This window comes from Lepidochelys kempii, chromosome 24 (genome assembly GCF_965140265.1).
Source record: "Lepidochelys kempii isolate rLepKem1 chromosome 24, rLepKem1.hap2, whole genome shotgun sequence".
NCBI lineage: Eukaryota > Metazoa > Chordata > Testudines > Cheloniidae > Lepidochelys > Lepidochelys kempii.
The window spans coordinates 18,328,337-18,346,948 of NC_133279.1; the positions used below are offsets into that span (position 1 = coordinate 18,328,337).

General features: G+C 68.2%; 1 protein-coding gene across 1 annotated transcript in view; it reads left to right on the top strand.

Annotated features, from left to right (window-relative positions):
* The first annotated feature begins 1,380 nt into the window (after positions 1-1,380).
* MEGF8 (multiple EGF like domains 8) overlaps positions 1,381-18,612 on the top strand; it is a 56,750-nt gene continuing 39,518 nt past the window's right edge. Inside the window, 15 exon segments of the mRNA XM_073323632.1 lie at positions 1,381-1,489; positions 2,367-2,604; positions 3,541-3,704; positions 3,887-4,093; positions 4,527-4,707; positions 4,986-5,074; positions 6,885-7,104; positions 13,181-13,361; positions 13,583-13,728; positions 14,667-14,786; positions 15,647-15,804; positions 16,285-16,392; positions 17,275-17,422; positions 17,872-18,035; positions 18,415-18,606. Coding sequence (XP_073179733.1) covers positions 2,406-2,604; positions 3,541-3,704; positions 3,887-4,093; positions 4,527-4,707; positions 4,986-5,074; positions 6,885-7,104; positions 13,181-13,361; positions 13,583-13,728; positions 14,667-14,786; positions 15,647-15,804; positions 16,285-16,392; positions 17,275-17,422; positions 17,872-18,035; positions 18,415-18,606 — 2,277 coding nt within the window. The 5' untranslated portion in view covers positions 1,381-1,489; positions 2,367-2,405.

Sequence of the window (18,612 nt, forward strand, 5' to 3'; positions counted from 1 at the left end):
CAGGAGCCGGTTGTAGGTCGGGGGAGCAGGGGCCGGTTGTAGGTCGGGGGGGAGGAGCAGGAGCCGGTTGTAGGTCGGGGGGGAGGAGCAGGGACCGGTTTTAGGTCGTGGGGGAGGAGCAGGAGCCGGTTGTAGGTCGGGGGGGAGGAGCAGGGGCCGGTTGTAGGTCGGGGGGGAGCAGGGACTGGATGTATGTGGGGGGGGAGCAGGGACCGGTTTTAGGTCGGGGGGGGAGGAGCAGGAGCCGGTTGTAGGTCGGGGGGGAGGAGCAGGGGCCGGTTGTAGGTCAGGGGGGGAGCAGGGACCGGATGTATGTGTGGGGGGAGCAGGGCCGGTTGTAGGTTGGGAGGAGCAGGGGCCGGTTGTAGGTTGGGGGGAGCAGGGACCGGTTGTAGGTCGGGGGGGGAGCAGGGACCGGTTGTAGGTCGGGGGGGGAGGAGCAGGAGCCGGTTGTAGGTCGGGGGGGAGGAGCAGGGGCCGGTTGTAGGTCAGGGGGGGAGCAGGGACCGGTTGTAGGTCGGGGGGGGAGCAGGGACCGGTTTTAGGTCGGGGGGGGAGGAGCAGGAGCCGGTTGTAGGTCGGGGGGGGAGCAGGAGCCGGTTTTAGGTCGTGGGGGAGGAGCAGGAGCCGGTTGTAGGTCGGGGGGGGAGCAGGAGCCGGTTGTAGGTCGGGGGGGGAGCAGGGACCGGTTGTAGGTCGGGGGGGAGGAGCAGGGGCCGGTTGTAGGTCGGGGGGGGAGCAGGGACCGGTTGTAGGTCGGGGGGGAGGAGCAGGGGCCAGTTGTAGGTCGGGGGGGAGGAGCAGGGGCCGGTTGTAGGTCGTGGGGGAGGAGCAGGAGCCGGTTGTAGGTCGGGGGGGGAGCAGGGACCGGTTGTAGGTCGGGGGGGAGGAGCAGGGGCCGGTTGTAGGTTGGGGGGGGAGCAGGGACCGGTTGTAGGTCGGGGGGGGAGCAGGGACCGGTTGTAGGTCGTGGGGGAGGAGCAGGAGCCGGTTGTAGGTCGGGGGGGGAGCAGGAGCCGGTTGTAGGTCGGGGGGGGAGCAGGGACCGGTTGTAGGTCGGGGGGGAGGAGCAGGGGCCAGTTGTAGGTCGGGAGGGAGGAGCAGGGGCCGGTTGTAGGTCGGGGGGGGATCAGGGGCTGGTTGTAGGTCGGGGGGGCCTGTCCTCAGGGGGGCCCAGGGGTATCCGCCCGCGGCTGTCAGTAGGGTTCAGAGTTAACGCCCCGTGGGGGGATCGGGGCGGGGACCGAGCGGGAATGATCGGTGACGTGGGTATGACTGGGCGGGGCTGATGGGGGCGGGGCCTGCGCCTCCTCCGGCGGAGCGCCCCGCCCGCACCAGCCCGGGGCGGAACCAGCGAGACGGGAGCCCAGAGCGGCCGGGCCGGGCCCCTCGCGCCGCGCAGCCCCGCCCGCTCTATGGTTCCGCGCGCCGCCCTGGCCCCGCGTCTCGCTGCTCCCGGCCCGGAGTCCGCCACGGGCAGAGCGAGCGGGTGAGAGAGAGACCGGCCCCTATAGACCCCCCGGCCCCTATAGACCCCATAGACCCCCCCGGCCCCCATAGACCCCGCCCGCTCCCGCCCCCCGGCCCCTATAGACCCCGCCCGCCCCCGCCCCCCGGCCCCTATAGACCCCCCGTCCCCTATAGACCCCCCTGCTCCCGCCCCCCGGCCCCTATAGACCCCCCTGCTCCCGCCCCCCCGGCCCCCACAGACCCCCCGGCCCCCACTCCCGCCCCCTATAGACCCCCCCGGCCCCTATAGACCCCCCTGCTCCCGCCCCCCCGTCCCCTATAGATCCCTTCTGGCCCCTATGGGCCTCTTGCCCGCCCGGGGCCCACCCATCGCTGCAGGGTCCCCACACGGCTTTGGGGGCGCCTGGGATCGGAGGGGGGTCGCCCCCTGGGCCCGTGGGAGGTCACCCCATGGCCGTACCCAGGGTGGGGGGGTCTCCCTGTGGCCATGGGGATTGGGGGGGTCGCCCCGTGGCCGTGGGGATTGGGGGGGTCGCCCCGTGGCTGTCCCGTGGGGGGTCGCCCCGTGGCCGTCCCCGGGGTGGGGGGGTCTCCCTGTGGCCGTGGGGATTGGGGGGGCGCCCCGTGGCCGTCCCCAGGGTGGGGGGGTCTCCCTGTGGCCGTGGGGATTGGGGGGGTCGCCCCGTGGCCGTACCCAGGGTGGGGGGGTCTCCCTGTGGCCGTGGGGATTGGGGGGGTCGCCCCGTGGCCGTACCCAGGGTGGGGGGGTCTCCCTGTGGCCGTGGGGATTGGGGGAGTCTCCCCGTGGCCGTCCCCAGGGTGGGGGGGTCGCCCCGTGGCCGTCCCGGGGGGGTCGCCGCGCTGTCGCACCCCTGACCCCCCTCTGCCCCGCACAGGTTGGCGCATGGAGCCCCCCGGCGCCCGCTGAGCCTGGCATGGACGGCGCCCCGCCCCCCCCCCGCAGCCCCGGCCTGGCGCGGGCCCTGGTGCTGGCCCTGGTGCTGAGCGGGGCCCGCTGGGCCGGCGCCGGCGACTGCAAGGGGCAGCGCCAGGTGCTGCGGGGCCCCGAGGGGTTCGTCAGCGACGGGCCGGGCAACTACTCTGTGAACGGGAACTGCGAGTGGCTGATCGAAGGTGGGGCACGCGGGGGGCACCAGCCGCACGCGGGGGGCGCCCGCGATGCCGCCGGGGGCCTCGCGCAGGGCAGGGAGGGGCCCTCCCCTCTGGGCTCGGGCCGGGGGCCCCGCGCCCCGAGGGCGATTCGCGGGTGCAAAGCCCTGCCCCAGAGCCAGAGCCGCCAGGGGCTCCCGCGGTTCAGCTGGGCCCGGGGCGGGGCGGGGGGACCCGGGTTCGGGGGCTCTTGGGGGCTCTCGGCTCCGGCAGCGAAAGACGGACACGCCCCTGGCCGGGACGGGGAGCGGGACCCGGCCCGACGGGGCATTGGGAGGGGAACGGCCCATTGGACCACGGCTCCCCTGAGGCCGTTACGGTCCTGCCTGGCTGCCTGTGGGGGCTCTGCCCAGGGGCGGGGGGATTCGGGGCAGGTCTCTGGCGGGTCGGACAACACGAGCACAATGGTGCCTTCTGGCCTGGAAATCAATGAAAGACTGGGGGGCTCAGAGCCCTGGGGGGTGCCGTGGTGCATGCCGGGAGCCGGGCTCCCTGCGGGGGAGGGGGTCGGAGCCCTGGGGGCGCCGTGGTGCATGCTGGGAGCCGGGCTCCCTGCGGGGGAGGGGGTCGGAGCCCTGGGGGCGCCGTGGTGCATGCTGGGAGCCGGGTTCCCTGCGGGGGAGGGGTTCGGAGCCCTGGGGGCGCCGTGGTGCATGCTGGGAGCCGGGCTCCCTGCGGGGGAGGGGGTCGGAGCCCTGGGGGCGCCGTGGTGCATGCTGGGAGCCGGGCTCCCTGCGGGGGAGGGGGTCGGAGCCCTGGGGGCGCCGTGGTGCATGCTGGGAGCCGGGCTCCCTGCGGGGGAGGGGGTCGGAGCCCTGGGGGCGCCGTGGTGCATGCTGGGAGCCGTGGTCCCCGTGGGGCAGCATTGGCGTCCCGTGTTTGACCCCCCCATCTCCCCAGCCCCCAGCCGCCGGCACCGCGTGCTCTTGACCTTCCTGTTCATGGACACGGAGTGCACCTACGACTACCTCTTCGTCTACGACGGCGACTCCCCGCGCTGCCCCCTGCTGGCCAGCCTGAGCGGCAGCACCCTGCCCGCCCCCCTGGAGGCCACCTCCGGCAAGGTGACCCCCGGCGGGGCTGCAGCGTGAGGAGGGGGGAGAGTCCAGGAGAGGGTACTGGGGTCGGTGGGGAGGTGGGGGGTGACTGGGGTCTGTGGGGGGTAGGTGGGAGATTGAGGGGCTGGGGGGGAGGTGGGGGTTGGGGGGCCCGTGTGCGTGACCCCATCTCCCCCCCGCACCCGCAGATGCTGCTGCACCTGTTCAGCGACGCCAACTACAACCTGCTGGGCTTCAACGCCAGCTACCGGGTCTCGCTCTGCCCCCGCGGCTGCTCCGGCCACGGCACCTGCGAGCCCCACGGCCAGTGCCGCTGCCGGCCTGGCTGGGGGGGGCCGGACTGCGCTGTGCCCCCCTGCGACAGCTACTGCCTGGGCCACGGGGCCTGCGACCAGGTGAGGCCCCCGAGCCCCCCCCCGAGCCCTGCTGCCCCCCCGAGCCCCACTGCGACAGCTACTGCCTGGGCCACGGGGCCTGCGACCAGGTGAGGCCCCCGAGCCCCGCTGCCCCCCCGAGCCCCCCTGCCCCCAAGCCCCCCTGCCCCCCCGAGCCCCACTGCGACAGCTACTGCCTGGGCCACGGGGCCTGCGACCAGGTGAGCCCCCCGAGCCTCCCCACGCCCCCCGAGCCCTGCTGCCCCCCTAACCCCACTGCGACAGCTACTGCCCGGGCCACGGGGCCTTCGACCTGAGCCCCCCCGAGCCCCGCCACCCCCGCCAACAGATACGTGAGACTCTCCCCCCGACTGCTCCCTCTCCCCTGTGACCGGAGGGAAGGGCCGGGGGGTCTGCGAGCCAGGACCCTCCGTCCGTCTGTCTGTCCCCACAGGAGTCTGACCGATGCCGGTGCCAGCCGGGCTTTGTGGGCGAGGCCTGTGACCTGGCGCTGGGCGAGAACCAGGGGGCCGGGCGCTGGTACAACGTGAGCTCCACCGACCCCCACTTCCGGCCCCGCACGGCTGCCGCCGGCGCTGTCCTGCCCCCCACTGGGGCACTCTACATCTTCGGGGGTCAGAGACACCGCCGCTGCGAGGGAGGGGTTGGGGGTCACCGTGGGGGGTGCAGGGTGGGGGGGGAATGCGGGGACCGGGTGCAGGGTGGGAGGGGGATGCAGTGGGGTTGAGGGGAGGTGGGGCAGGATGGGGATGCGGATGGGGATGCAGTGGGGGCAGGAGCTGGGGAGGGAGGTTAGGGGAGACAGGGGGGTTGGGTGGGGGTAGGGAGGGAGATGGGGGTGGGGAGGGGCAGGCGTTGGGGGGCCCCCCTCACAGCTGCTCTGCTCCCCAAGGGCTGGACCTGAACACGGCGCTGGGCGACCTCGTCATCTACAACTTCACCTCCAACCTGTGGCAGAGCCGGGTGCTGAGCCCCTCCCCGGTACGTTCCCCCCCCCGTCTCCCCTCCCCGGTACGTTCCCCCCTCCTGTGCTCTTGTGCCCCCCTCCTGTGCCCCTCCTCCATGGTACGACCCCCCCCTGGCCTGTACGTGCCCCCCTCCTGTGCCCCTCCTCCCCGGTACATCCCCCCATCACGTCGTCCCCCCTGTACCCCCCTCCTCCATGGTACATCCCCCCCATCACCCCTCTCTGGTACATGCAGGACACAGAGCGGAGCCGGCGGGGGGCTCTGGGGAGGGTTTGCAAAGCCTCACGGGGCAGGTCCAGCCTCACGGGATGCGTCATCCCCTGGGTATCCTCCTCCATCGCCAGCCGGTTTGCAGCTGACGCGGGGGGATGGTTTGAGTGTGAGACAGGAAGTGTGTGGGGGGGGGCGAGTGTGTCGACATGCCACCTCTTTACCTTCACACAACAGCTGGAACAACCAATCCTGGGGAGGGGACCCCCCCGCACAGCACAGGTCTCCTCCTGCCGCTGTGTTCCCAGTGCCAGGTCCCACCTTCATGCTTCTCCGCGCGCTCCCGGAGCGCCCCCCTCGGCGGCTCTGAGCTCTCCAGGCTGGGGGTCCGAGCGGGGGCAGGGGCGTGTGTCTGCAGGGCACCGAGTTGCAAACAAGAAGCAGAGCGGTCACGCGGGCATTGTGGGACACTGGGGGAGGCCAGTTCCACGGGCGTCCCGAACGCCGCGTCCCCACTGACGCTCTGCTCTGCCGTTCCTTGGGCGGCTCTGATTTTCACGGCAGCGCAGCCGAGTTTTGCGCCAGAAGCAGCCGTGTAGACAAACGGGCTCCGGGCCAGCCGGGGCCTCCCTCTGCCCCGCGCCCCACACGGCCCTGGCCTCCCTCTGCCCCGCGCCCCACACGGCCCTGGCCTCCGTCTTTCCCGCGCAGGAGTCTTGCCTAAGCTGGTCGTTTTCCAGAGACCTCGGGCCCCCCCTTGGTGGAAGGACCCCCCCCCGCCCGGGGAGCCCAGCTCGCACCACGGCGACCCCCAGGGCTCTGACCCTCCTTCTCGGCTGGCCAGAGTTCTGGCCCCTGGCATCCGTCCAGTGATGGTGCCAGAGGGGGCGTCTCGCCTTGTTCGTCTCCCCCACGGCTCCGTGACCCTGGTCCCCGAGGCTGGGTGAGCTCCGGCTGCTGGCCCCGGTTCCCGGCAGCCCGGGAGGGAGCGTCACGTCCGCCTGTCTCTATTTCCTCCGGCACCGGGGTGCCGCTCACTTTCCGCAGGGCCTGTGCGCCGTGCTTCGGGCCGGTCATGCTGGGCTGTGTCCCCTGCCACCCCAGCTGGATCCTTTGGGCAGGGCAGAGCCCCCGCCCCCCCGGCCTGGTTAGACGCAGGCTAGTCACGGCCCCCACGAATACCCACAGCCGGCAATGCCGCAGCCTGAAGGGGCAGCAGCTGCACCAGTGAGTGTCCAGGGGTGCCCGGGGTGTCGCTGGTGCCGAGGGCGTGGCGGGCGGTGCGGAGGCGTCCTGCCCCCTCGCAGCGCTGCAGAGGGGCCAGCCCCGGCTGACCCGGGGGGGCAGGGCAGAGCCTTCGGTCTGGGACGGGGCAGCTGTCGCCGGCTTCGCATTCCCGCGTGGTCCCATCCGCCTCCCCGGGCTGCTGGTGGCAGGGGGGGCAGGTTTCAGATCCATCTCCTGGCCCAGCGTGGGGTGTAGCCAATGCCTCAGGCCGGGCGGCTGCTGGTGCAGGGCCGTCAGCCTCAGACTGCGTCACACAAACACCCCCCCCCCCCAGCCCGCGGTGGTGTGTCCCCTGCCCCCGGCATTAACCCCCTCTCTCCCCACAGGCAGCCCGTCACTCCCACGTGGCCGTGGCCTGGCAGGGCTGCCTGGTGCTGTGTGGCGGGGAGCTGGCCGACGGCTTCTTGGCCAGCGACGTCTGGATGTACCAACCCCACGCGGAGCGCTGGCTGGAGCTGGGCCCCTCCAACGCCACGGGCTCCCTGCCCCCCGGCCTGGCCAGCCACGCCGCAGCTGTGGTCGACACGTGGCTCTATGTCTTCGGAGGTGAGATGTGGGCTGGGAGTCAGGATACCTGGGTTCCCTCCCTGGCTCCGGGAGGCAAGTGGGGGCTAGTTTTTAGAGCAGCGGGGCTGGGAGCCAGGTGTCCCGGGGTCGCAGGCTCGGGGCTCTGGCACGGCTGTGAATGAAGCCAGCCAGGACTCAGGGGCTGCTTGTCCCCTCAGGGCCACTGGCACCAGGGCCAGGAGCCTGCTCAGCTGTGGCCTTCCTGGGTCCGACCTCGGAGCGTTCAGCCCCTTGGTGACCCCGGGAACACCCCGCAGTGAGGGCCCCTGGATGGGGCCCCTGGGGAGCCTCAAGCACCACCAAAGGGCCCTGCCCCCCGCAGCCAGCAGCGACTCCCAGCCAGCGTGTGACACGGACGGGTTATTAGTTGTGCAGACTCCAACACCCCGGTACCGACCCTGTGTAACATCGCTGCCCCCCGGAGATGCTGAACAGCATTCCACGAAACTCGGCGAATCCAGACACCTCCGATCCACCCAGACCTTGACAATGCCCCCTCCCTCCCAAGTCTTTCGCCCCGCAAGCCTTTTGGGGACTTTCGTTTCGCCTCATGCACGCAGGCTGCTGTCAGAAGGAGGCTTGGAAAGCAGATTGGGCTCAGGGCATGGCTACTGCAGGCGTAGAGCGCTGTGGGTTAAACCCGCCTTCGGCGAGCGCAGCAGGGAAAGCGCCGCGGTCTGTCCACACTGACAGCTGGCAGCGCACTGGCGTGTGGCCCTTGCAGCTGCATTGGGAGCGGTGCATTATGGGCAGCTATCCCAGCATGCAAGTGACTGCTACGTGCTTTTCAAATGGGGGGCGTGGAGTGTGACAGGGAGTGTTGTGTGTTTGTGGGGGGAGAGAGTGGGTTTTTGGGGGGCTGAGAGCATGTCAGCGTGCTGTCTTGTAAGTTCAGACAGCAGCGAACCCCCCCACCCCGGCCTCTGTCTCCCACAGTAAAGAAACGGAGCTTTCAAAGGGCACTTCCCCATTCCTGGGCGAGCTCCAAACAATGAGAAGAGTGGCCACGTGGCTTAAGGGATGAGGGGACGTTTCCAGAGGCTGATCAGGGTGCAGAAATGCAACACCTCGTCCACACGGACGCCGCAGCGCTCCAGCCACCATGCAGCGAGCGTTCATCTTCTCGCCGAGGTGGAGTGCCAGGAGCACTCTACCTGCCTTGCCAGTGTGGACCGGGAGCGAGCTCGGGCGCCCGGGGCTGCTTTAATGCGCTCTACCTCACACACGCAGCCATGCCCGAAACAGGGCAGAAAACAACGGCACCTTGGGCCAGATCCCGGGCAGCAGGTGTCTGGGTTTGACTTCCCGTGGGTGTCTTGGTGAACTCTGACCCAAATCCGAACCAAGCCTGGTGGATGGGGACATCTCACACACCCATGGGAAACCAAGGCCGCCCCGGCGTGCGACTGGCTCCCCGCGACGGGCCCACGAACATCTCCCCCCGGTTGCCCAGGCGATGAGTACGACGGAGCCGCTGGGCTCGCCCAGCCAGGGGCAAGTGCTGCTCTGCACCAGGCGCAGGAAAGACGTCGTTGTCATGGGGAACCCAGCGCAGAACAGAGCTTATGAGCGCAGGGAGCAGGGACCTGCAGCAAAGTCAATTCTTGACGTCTGATTTGTGACCATTTATTCTTTTACGTAGAGACTGTCCAGTTTGACCAATGTACATGGCAGAGGGGCATGGCTGGCACACGATGGCATAGATCACATTGGTGGATGTGCAGATGAATGAGCCTCTGATCGTGTGGCTGATGTGATTAGGCCCTGTGACGGTGTCCCCTGAATAGATATGTGGACACAGTTGGCAACGGGCTTTGTTGCAAGGATAGGTTCCTGGGTTAGTGGTTCTGTTGTGTGGTGTGTAGTTGCTGGTGAGTATTCGCTTCAGGTTGCGGGGCTGTCTGTAGGCAAGGACTGGCCTGTCTCCCAAGGTCTGTGAGAGTGATGGGTCGTCCTTCAGGATGGGTTGTAGATCCTTAATAATGTGTTGGAGAGGTTTTTGTTGGGGGCTGAAGGTGACGGCTAGTGGCGTTCTGTTATTTTCTTTGTTAGGCCTGTCCTGTAGTAGGTGACTTCTGGGAACTCTTCTGGCTCTATCAATCTGTTTCTTCACTTCCACAGGTGCGTATTGTAGTTGTAAGAAAACTTAACAGAGATTTTGTAGGTGTTCGTCTCTGTCTGAGGGGTGCCACAAGTACTCCTTTTCCAGAAGGTGGTCATGGACATCGTGGGGCCTCTCAGGAAGACGACCCGGTCGGGGAAGAAATACATTCTGGGGGTGGTAGATTTTGTCACCCACTACCCCGAGGCAGTGCCCTTAGCTTCCATTGAAGCAGACACCGTGGCCGATGCGCTCCTGACCATTTTCAGCCGAGTGGGGTTCCCCAAGGAAGTCTTGACAGACCAAGGGTCCAACTTCATGTCGGCCCTGCTCCGGTGCTTGTGGGAGAAATGTGGGGTCCGGCACGACTGGGCCTCAGCTTATCACCCCCAGTCCAATGGGCTGGTAGAGAGGTTCAATGGGATGCTAAAGATGATGCTGAAAACCTTTATGAACCAGCACCCGCAGGATTGGGACAAGTACTTACCTCACCTGCTGTTCGCGTACAGGGAGGTGCCCCAGGAGTCGACCGGATTTTCGCCTTTCGAACTGTTATATGGCAGGAGGGTGAGGGGCCCCCTGGACCTGATGAGAGACGAGTGGGAGGGGAAGGCCACTCCCGATGGAGAGTCAGTGGTGGAGTATGTCCTGATCTTCCGAGAGAGACTGGCTGAACTCATGGGCCTGGCCAGGGAGAATCTGGCCAGAGCCCAGAGGAAGCAGAAGGTCTGGTATGACCGCACGGCACGGGCCCGTGCCTACGCCACCGGGGATCCGGTGATGGGTCTCATCCCTGTGAGAAAGAACAAACTACAGGCCGCCTGGGAGGGCCCTTTCAAGGTCGTCAAGCAGCTCAATGAGGTAAACTATGTGGTGGAGCTGTCGAACCGGGCGCACCACCGCCGGGTGTACCATGTCAATATGATGAAGCCATATTATGCCAGGGGGAATGTGGTGTTGGCCGTGTGTGGACAGTGGGAGGAGCAGGGAGATGACCCTTTAGTGGATCTATTCCCTGGGACCAGAGCTGGTTCCCCCCTGGAAACAATTCCCCTCTCGGATCAGCTAACCCCTGCCCAGCAAGCTGAGGTCAGGGGGGTGCTGCATCCGTCCCGACAGCTGTTTTCCAACCAGCCTGGATGCCCTAATCTGACTGTCCACCTGGTGCAGACAGGGTCGCATCCGCCGATAAGATGCTCCCCCTTCCGAGTCACAGGGAAAACTGCTCAGGACCTGGAAAGAGAGGTCCGGGACATGCTGGCTTTGGGGGTGATCCAGCCATTGGTCACCCCTTGGGCCTCGCTGGTGGTGCTGGTCCCCAAAAAGGACGGGTCGGTCCAGTTCCGTGTGGACTATCGGAAGCTCAATGCCATCACTGTATCTGATGCCTACCCCATGCCCAGGCCGGACGAGCTCCTAGACAAGCTGGGAGGAGCTCGGTACCTTACCACCATGGACCTTACAAAGGGCTACTGGCAAGTGCCACTGGATGCAGATGCCCGACTGAAATCGGCCTTTATCACCCCTCTGGGGCTCTATGAGTTCCTGACCCTGCCTTTCGGCCTCAAGGGAGCGCCGGCCACCTTCCAGCGCCTGGTGGACCAGCTCCTGAGGGGGATGGAGAGTTTTGCCGTGGCGTATATTTATGACATCTGTGTCTTTCGCCAGACTTGGGAGGACCACGTGTCCCAGGTTAGACAAGTGCTGGACCGACTCCAGGGGGCTGGGCTGACTGTAAAAGCGGAGAAGTGCAAGGTGGGGATGGCGGAAGTATCTTACCTGGGCCATCGGGTGGGGAGTGGCCGCCTAAAGCCAGAACCAGCCAAGGTGGAGGTGATCAGAGACTGGCCCGCTCCCCACACCACAAAGCAGGTCCAAGCCTTTATTGGGATGGCAGGATACTACCGAAGATTTGTGCCCCACTTTAGCGCCATCGCCACCCCCATCACTGAGCTATGCAAGAAGGGGAAGCCAGACAAGATGGTCTGGACTGAGCAGTGCCCGGAGGCTTTCCGGGCGCTGAAGGAGGCTCTGGTCAGTGGCCCAGTTCTGGCAAACCCAGACTTTGACAAGCCCTTTGTGGTGTTCACCGATGCCTCAGACACGGGACTGGGGGCGGTGTTAATGCAGGAGGATGAAAAGGGGGAGAGACACCCCATCGTGTACCTGAGCAAGAAGTTGCTATCCCGGGAGCAACACTACGTGGCCATCGAGGAGTGCCTGGCCATGGTGTGGGCCCTCAAGAAACTAGAGCCCTATCTCTTTGGGCGGCACTTCACCGTCTACACCGACCCCTCTCCCCTGACCTGGCTGCACCAGATGAAAGGAGCCAACGCCAAACTCCTGAGATGGAGCCTGCTCCTGCAGGATTACCACATGGACGTGGTCCACGTGAAGGGAAGGGCCAACCTGATAGCGGACGCGCTGTCCCGGAGAGGGGGCCCCGAACTTCCCCAGGTCACTGGTCAGAGTGACCCCGCTCCGTTCGGTCTCGAAGGGGGGAGAGATGGGACGCAGCAGGGAGGGGGGGGTGTTGACCTGGGAATGTGCCCTGGGGATGGGAGACCTGAGAGCCTGTCACCTGAGCCAGGAGGGGGAGGGGGAGGTAACACCTCTGCCCAGGAATGTGAACAGAGGCTGCAGCAGGGAACCTGCGGGGTGGGTTTAGTTTTCAGGTTGGGGCTGGGTGGAGGAACACAGGGAACCCCAGGGCTGGGGTCTAAGCTCCCTGCTCCCCCAGAAGGACTTGACTGAGGGGTCCTGGTTGTACCCACAAGCTCTGTTTTGGACTGTGTTCCTGTTGTCCAATAAACCTTCTGTTTTACTGGCTGGCTGAGAGTCTCAGTGAATCCCAGGAAGAGGGGTGCTGGGCCCAGACTCCCCCACTCTCCGTGACAGCCGTCAGTCGCCAGGATACAGGGTGTCGGCCGGTCTCTGTGCCTGGACAGCCAGTCAGCGTCACATCTGCCCGCTAGGCGCCTCTGTACTGATCAGGCACCCTGATTGCCCCCCCTAGGTACTGGAGTAACACACAGGGGAAAGTGAGGCACACACAGTATTCAGACACAACATTAAGAACATTCCCATTTCATCACACCAGACGCCTGGGTTGTGTCCCAGCTCTGGGAAGGGAGTGGGGGTGTGACGAAGTGGAAATGTTGTTAATGTTTTCTCTGAATACTGTGTGGATGCCTCAGTTTCCCCAAGGCATTTCTTAATTATCTAGGTGGTGGGATCAGTGGGTGGGATTGTTGCAGACACCTAGAGAGCCAGTGTGATGGTGTCTGCACAGAGAATGGCCGACACTCTGTCTCCTGGCCACTGATGGCCTGGGCCCCTCCCCTGCAAGGTGCCAAGTGGAAGGCCTGGAGAACAAAGAGATCAGGTGGCCTCCTGGCCTGGGAAAGAGACAAAGGCCAGAGGAGGGGAGGGAGAGTTTTCAGTTTGGAGCTGTCTGGGGAAATGGAGGGGGGCCCAGATTGGGCTCTGGCCTCCCTGCCCCCCCAGAATGGACCCAGCTGAGGGGTCCTGTTCTCTGCACCTACAAGCTCTGTGTTAGATCATGTTCCTGTCGTCTAATCAACCTTCTGTGTTACTGGCTGGCTGAGAGTCCCGTCTGACTGCGGAGTTGGGGGTCAGGACCCTCTGTCTTCCCCAGGACCCCGCCTGGGCAGACTCGCTGTGGGAAGCGCACGGAGGGGCAGAGGAGGCTGAATGCTCCGAGGTCAGACCCAGGAAGGTGGAGCCGGGTGAGCTGTGTGTCCTGCAGACAGGCTGCTCCCAGAGAGGAGACTCCCCCAGAGTCCTGCCTGACTTCATGGGGAGCAGTCCCAGAGCATCGCCCGGGGACCCCAGGACAGGGGGCTAGGAGTTAGAGCCTGGGGGCACGGAGGGGGTTGGAGCCAGGACACCTGGGTTCCGTCCCCTGCTAACCCCGCTTCCCCCCCCCCGCAGGCCGCACCGCCATGGACGTCTTCTCCTCCCAGATGTTCCGCTTCCATCTGGAGGGCTGGCAGTGGGAGCGCGTGGTGCCCGCCGGGGGGAAGGCGCCTGCTGCTGCCGGGCACTCCATGGTCTTCCACCCGCCCTCCCGCGCCCTGCTGGTGTACGGGGGGCACCGGCCCTCCACAGCCCGGTGAGCGGGACAGGGGGCTGGGCTGGGGGGCCCAGGGAGGGGCTGGGGGTGTGTGGCTGGGGGGCCCAGGGAGGGGTTGTGGGGGGAGTGGCTGAGGGCCGTGGGGGGCTGGGGGCGCGGCTGGGAGCATGGCAGGGGTGTGCCTGGGGGCGTTGGGGGGGTGTGGCTGAGGGCCGAGGGGGGGGACGGGGGGTCACGCTCCCCGGCTGACCCCCCCCCAGGTTCAGCATGCGGGTGAACAGCACGGACCTGTTCCACGTGGACCGGCGGCATTGGAGCACCTTGCGCGGGCGCGACCCCCAGCACGGCCCCCGCGAGCGCGTCTTCCACAGCGCCAGTGTGCTGGGCAGCTACATGGTGGTGTACGGTGAGCGCCCGGGACCCCCCCGGACCCCCCTGCCGGGACCCCCTTCTGACCCCCCCCACCGGGACCCCCCCTCACTCCTCACAGGGAACTCCCCGGCCGGGATCCCCCCCGGACCCCCTCACCGGGACCCCCCTTCTGACCCCCCCCCGCCAGGACCCCCCGCCGGGACCCCCCCGCCGGAACCCCCCGCCGGGACCCCCCTTCTGACCCCCCCCCACCGGGACCCCCCTTCTGACCCCCCCGCCGGGACCCCCCCGGAACCCCCCGCCGGGACCCCCCCTTCTGACCCCCCTTCTGACCCCCCCCACTGGGACCCCCCTTCTGACCCCCCCGCCGGGACCCCCCCGGAACCCCCCGCCGGGACCCCCCTTCTGACCCCCCTTCTGACCCCCCCCACCGGGACCCCCCTCACTCCTCACAGGGAACCCCCCGGCCGGGATCCCCCCGGACCCCCCCACCGGGACCCCCCTTCTGACCCCCCCCCCCGCCGGGATCCCCCTTCTGACCCCCCCCCCCCCGCTGGGACTCCACTCTGACCCCGCCCCTGCCAGGACCCCCCTCACTCCTCACAGGGACCCCGCACAGGACCCACCTCTGTCCACCACAGGGGCTGGGGACCCCCGACTGGGCCCCCCTTCAACCGCCCCCATGTCACCGGGCCCAGATGGCAGCGTACGCTGAGTGACACCCCCTTATGCTTACCCATCATTGGCACCTATGTGCTCGCCCCCCCGAGACCCCCGCTAACCCCGCCCCAGAACCTACCCATGCCCCCATTCTGTCCCCTCCTCCATCATCAGCCCCCCCATGTGGGTCTGTGGTGAGTGAGAATTAACCCCCCCGGTCTGACCCCCACCTCCCATGGCTGTGATGTTCCCCCCCCGCTGGTCTGATGCCCGCCTGACCCCCCCCCCCAGTCTGACCCCTCTTGCCCGCAGGGGGCAACGTGCACATTCACTACCATGAGGAGAAGTGCTACGAGGACGAACTTTTCTTCTACCACCTGGGCTGCCACCAGTGGGTGCCCGGCCGGGCGCTGGCGCAGAGCCTGCCCCACGGTGAGGGGCTTGGGGGGCACGGGGCAGGGCGGGACGGGCGGGGGGGCCCGTGGGTCTCGGCACCGGGCTGAGCTCCCCTCTCGGCAGAGCGGGGCAGGCGGGGGGCCCGTGGGTCTCCGTGCCGGGCTGATGCTCCCCTCTCGGCAGAGCGGGGCAGGAGGGGGGCCCATGGGTCTCGGCGCCGGGCTGAGCTCCCCTCTCGGCAGAGCGGGGCGGGCGGGGGGCCCGTGGGTCTCGGCGCCGGGCTGAGCTCCCCTCTCGGCAGAGCGGGGCGGGCGGGGGGCCCGTGGGTCTCGGCGCCGGGCTGAGCTCCCCTCTCGGCAGAGCGGGGCGGGCGGGGGGTCCGTGGGTCTCGGCGCCGGGCTGATGCTCCCCTCTCGGCAGAGCGGGGCAGGAGCGGGGCCCGTGGGTCTCGGCGCCGGGCTGAGCTCCCCTCTCGGCAGAGCGGGGCGGGTGGGGGGCCCGTGGGTCTCGGTGCCGGGCTCAGCTCCCCTCTCGGCAGAGCGGGGTGGGCGGGGGGCCCGTGGGTCTCTGCGCCGGGCTGATGCTCCCCTCTCGGCAGAGCGGGGCGGGCGGGGGGCCCGTGGGTCTCGGCGCCGGGCTGAGCTCCCCTCTCGGCAGAGCGGGGCGGGCGGGGGGTCCGTGGGTCTCGGCGCCGGGCTGATGCTCCCCTCTCGGCAGAGCGGGGCAGGAGGGGGGCCCGTGGGTCTCCGTGCCGGGCTGATGCTCCCCTCTCGGCAGAGCGGGGCGGGCGGGGGGCCCGTGGGTCTCGGCACCGGGCTGAGCTCCCCTCTCGGCAGAGCGGGGCGGGCGGGGGGCCCGTGGGTCTCTGCGCCGGGCTGATGCTCCCCTCTTGGCAGAGCGGGCCGGGCGGGCGGCCGGGGGGCGCTATTCCCACGTGGCGGCCGTGCTGCAAGACAATGTGCTGCTGGTGGCCGGGGGGTTCAGTGGGGCCCCCCGCGGGGACCTCGTGGCCTACAAGGTGCCCACCTTCGTCTTCCAGGTGCCCGCCCAGAACGTAAGTGACCCCCGGGGCCCCGCCACCCCCCAGCACCCCCTCCATCCTGAGCCTTGCCACAGGGACCCTAACCTCTGCCAGGCCCCCCAGCCCCTGCTGCCCCCCAGGATCCCTGGCTTCCCCTCCGCGCCCTGGGATCTCACGGGAGCAGAACAGCAAACCCCCCCCTACCCCGCCACCCTTTTCTGGCCCATGGTGTGGAGAGGATCTGGCTTGGGGGCTTTGGTGGTTCTGGCTGGGGGACGAGGAGGCTCTGGCTTGCAGGGGAGCTGTCTGGGGGGCCATTAACTCCCCCTCACCCCCTCCCACAGGGGCTATTGCTGCATCTACGTGGGGAGGTGGCCAGGGGGCTCTCAGGCGGGTAGTTGGGGAGGGTCTCTGGCTGGTGGGGGAGGAGAGGGGTGGGGGTCCCTGGCCGAGGGTCGGGGGGGGGGCTGTTGGGGAGCAGCCCCTCCCTGACTGCCCTACCCCCCCCCCCAGTACCACCTGGATTACTGCTCCATGTACTCGGAGAGCAGCACCTGCGGGAAGGACCCCGAGTGCTCCTGGTGCCTGGACGCCTGCCAGAGCCCCGCACCCCCCAGCAACGTGAGTGACCCCCCGGCTCTGCAGCCCCCCGCCCACCGGGACCGCACCTCTGAGCCCCCAGCAGCCTGGCTCTGCCGGGAACCCCTCAGGGAGTCCCCTCGCTCTGGGCCCCCGGGGCCCCCACCCCCAGAGGGAGCAGCGCCCCCCGATCTCTAGCTGCAGAGACTCCCCGTCAGCATCACACAGGAGGGTTATTGAAGGTCTGGACCCAGCCTGGGCAGTTCTCGGGGCCCTGGGGCCTGGCCAATCTCAGCCCCGGCCAGCTGGATCTGTCCCTGTCCCCATGGGCTGCGACTGCTCCTTGTCCCCAGCCCAGCCCCCTCCTTCTAGCCAATCAGCTGTTATCATCTCCCCCACCTCTGTCCTTTGTCTTCGGTCCCAGATAAACAGGCCGCTGGGGCCCCTCTCTTCCCTCCTTTGTTCCCCCCTGCAAGGACTTGGCTGGTCAGGGCCCCGGGCCCCTCTCTCCTCAGCCCATTGTCCCCCCACTGGCCAGAACCGGCTGGCTCCCAAGCTGGGCTGGGCCTCCCCGTCACCAGTCACTGGGTCCCCCATCTCCAGGCCGGTGTCTGGGGTCCTGGCTGCTAAGCGAGGTCACACCTGGTACCCTGCAACAACAAACCCCCTCCTCCCACCTCGTTACACACAGGGAAACTGAGGCACACACAGTGCTCATGCAAAACAGTAAGAAAATCCCCCACTTCGTCACACCCCTGGGGGTGGGGTACAGACACCTGGGTTCTCTCCCTGGCTCTGGGAGGGCAGTGGGGTCTGGTGGGTTAGAGCAGGGGGGCCTGGGAGCCAGGGGGCCTGGGTTCTCCCTGGCGCGGGGTGGTGCAGTGGGGGTCTGGCTGTGCTCCCCCATTGACGTCTCTCTCTCAGTGCCCCAGCACCGGCTGCCTGGGCCTGGCCCGGCTCCTGGTGGACTGTGAGTCCTGCCTGGCATTTGGGGGGGAAGCCCCCGCCCTGCCCCACGCACCCGGGCCCTTCGGATGGTGCGTGCAGAATGAGACTTGCATGCCTGTCGCAGGTGAGTGCCCCTCGGCCCCCGCCACACCCCCTCCCCCCCTGCCCTCCTCCCCTCCCCACCCGCCTTTCCTTCCCCCCTAGCCCTCCTCCTCCCAGCCCCTCCTTCCCCCCAGCCCCCTCCCAACCTGCCTTTCCTCCCCCCAGCCCCCTACCCCTCCACTCCCCACCCGTCTCTCTCCTTCCCCCCAGCCCTCTCCTTCACCCGGTTCCCTCCTCCCTGCCCCGAACCTGAGGCTCTTCTGGGATCACTCTAGGAGGGCGGGTTGCCTGGGGGGATGGGCTGGAGGGTGCCAGGAGGGGGTGTTGCATTTTGTGCAGAGGGGATTTGGGGCTGTATATGCTGGGGGAGATGGGGCAGGGCAGGGGGGCGGCATTCCTGGGGGAGCGATGGAGGGGGACATGGGTTGCTGCGTTCCCAGGGGCCTGTGAGCCTCCCTCCGCCCCGCACAGAGCAGAACCGGTGCCGTGTGGGGCAGATCTCGGGTACCTACGGCTGGTGGGGGCCACGCCCTGTGTTCATCACCTCCCTGGAGAGCTGCCGACGTCACAACTTCCTGCCCGGCCTGCACCTCATCACCTACCAGCACCCCCGCAACGACTCGCAGCCTGACAAGGTTGGGGGGCAGCTCAGGCACCGGGGTTCCCCGTGCGGGGGAGGCAAGGGGGCGCTGCCGGAGGAGCAGTTGGGGCACCGGGGTTCCTCATGGGGTGTGAGGGGGCACTGCTGGGGGAAGCTCGCAGCGGTAGCTGGGGAGGGGCAGCTGATAGCACATGGGTTCCCCGTGGGGGGGTGGGGTGAGGGGGCACTGCTGGGGGAAGCTCACAATGCCAGCAGGGGAGGGGCAGCTCGGGCACCGGGTCCCCCATGGGGGAAGGAGAGGGTGAGGGGGCACTGCCAGGGGAAGCTCGCAGCGCTGGCTGGGGAGGGGCAGCTGGCAGCATGGGGGTGCCTCACAGGGGGGCTGCAGCAGACTGATCCCAGTGCCCCCCCAGGTGTCCATCGTCCGCAGCACGACCATCACGCTGAGCCCCAGCTCGGAGATGGATGTCTCCCTGGTCTACAAGGGCTTCATCTACCCGCTGCTGGCCGGGCCCCCCCCAGCCCCCCACGTCTCCATCTGGGCCCGCGTGCAGCGCCTCCACGTGGTCGCCAAGCTGGGCCGTGCCCCCAACGCCCCCGAGCTGGTAAGG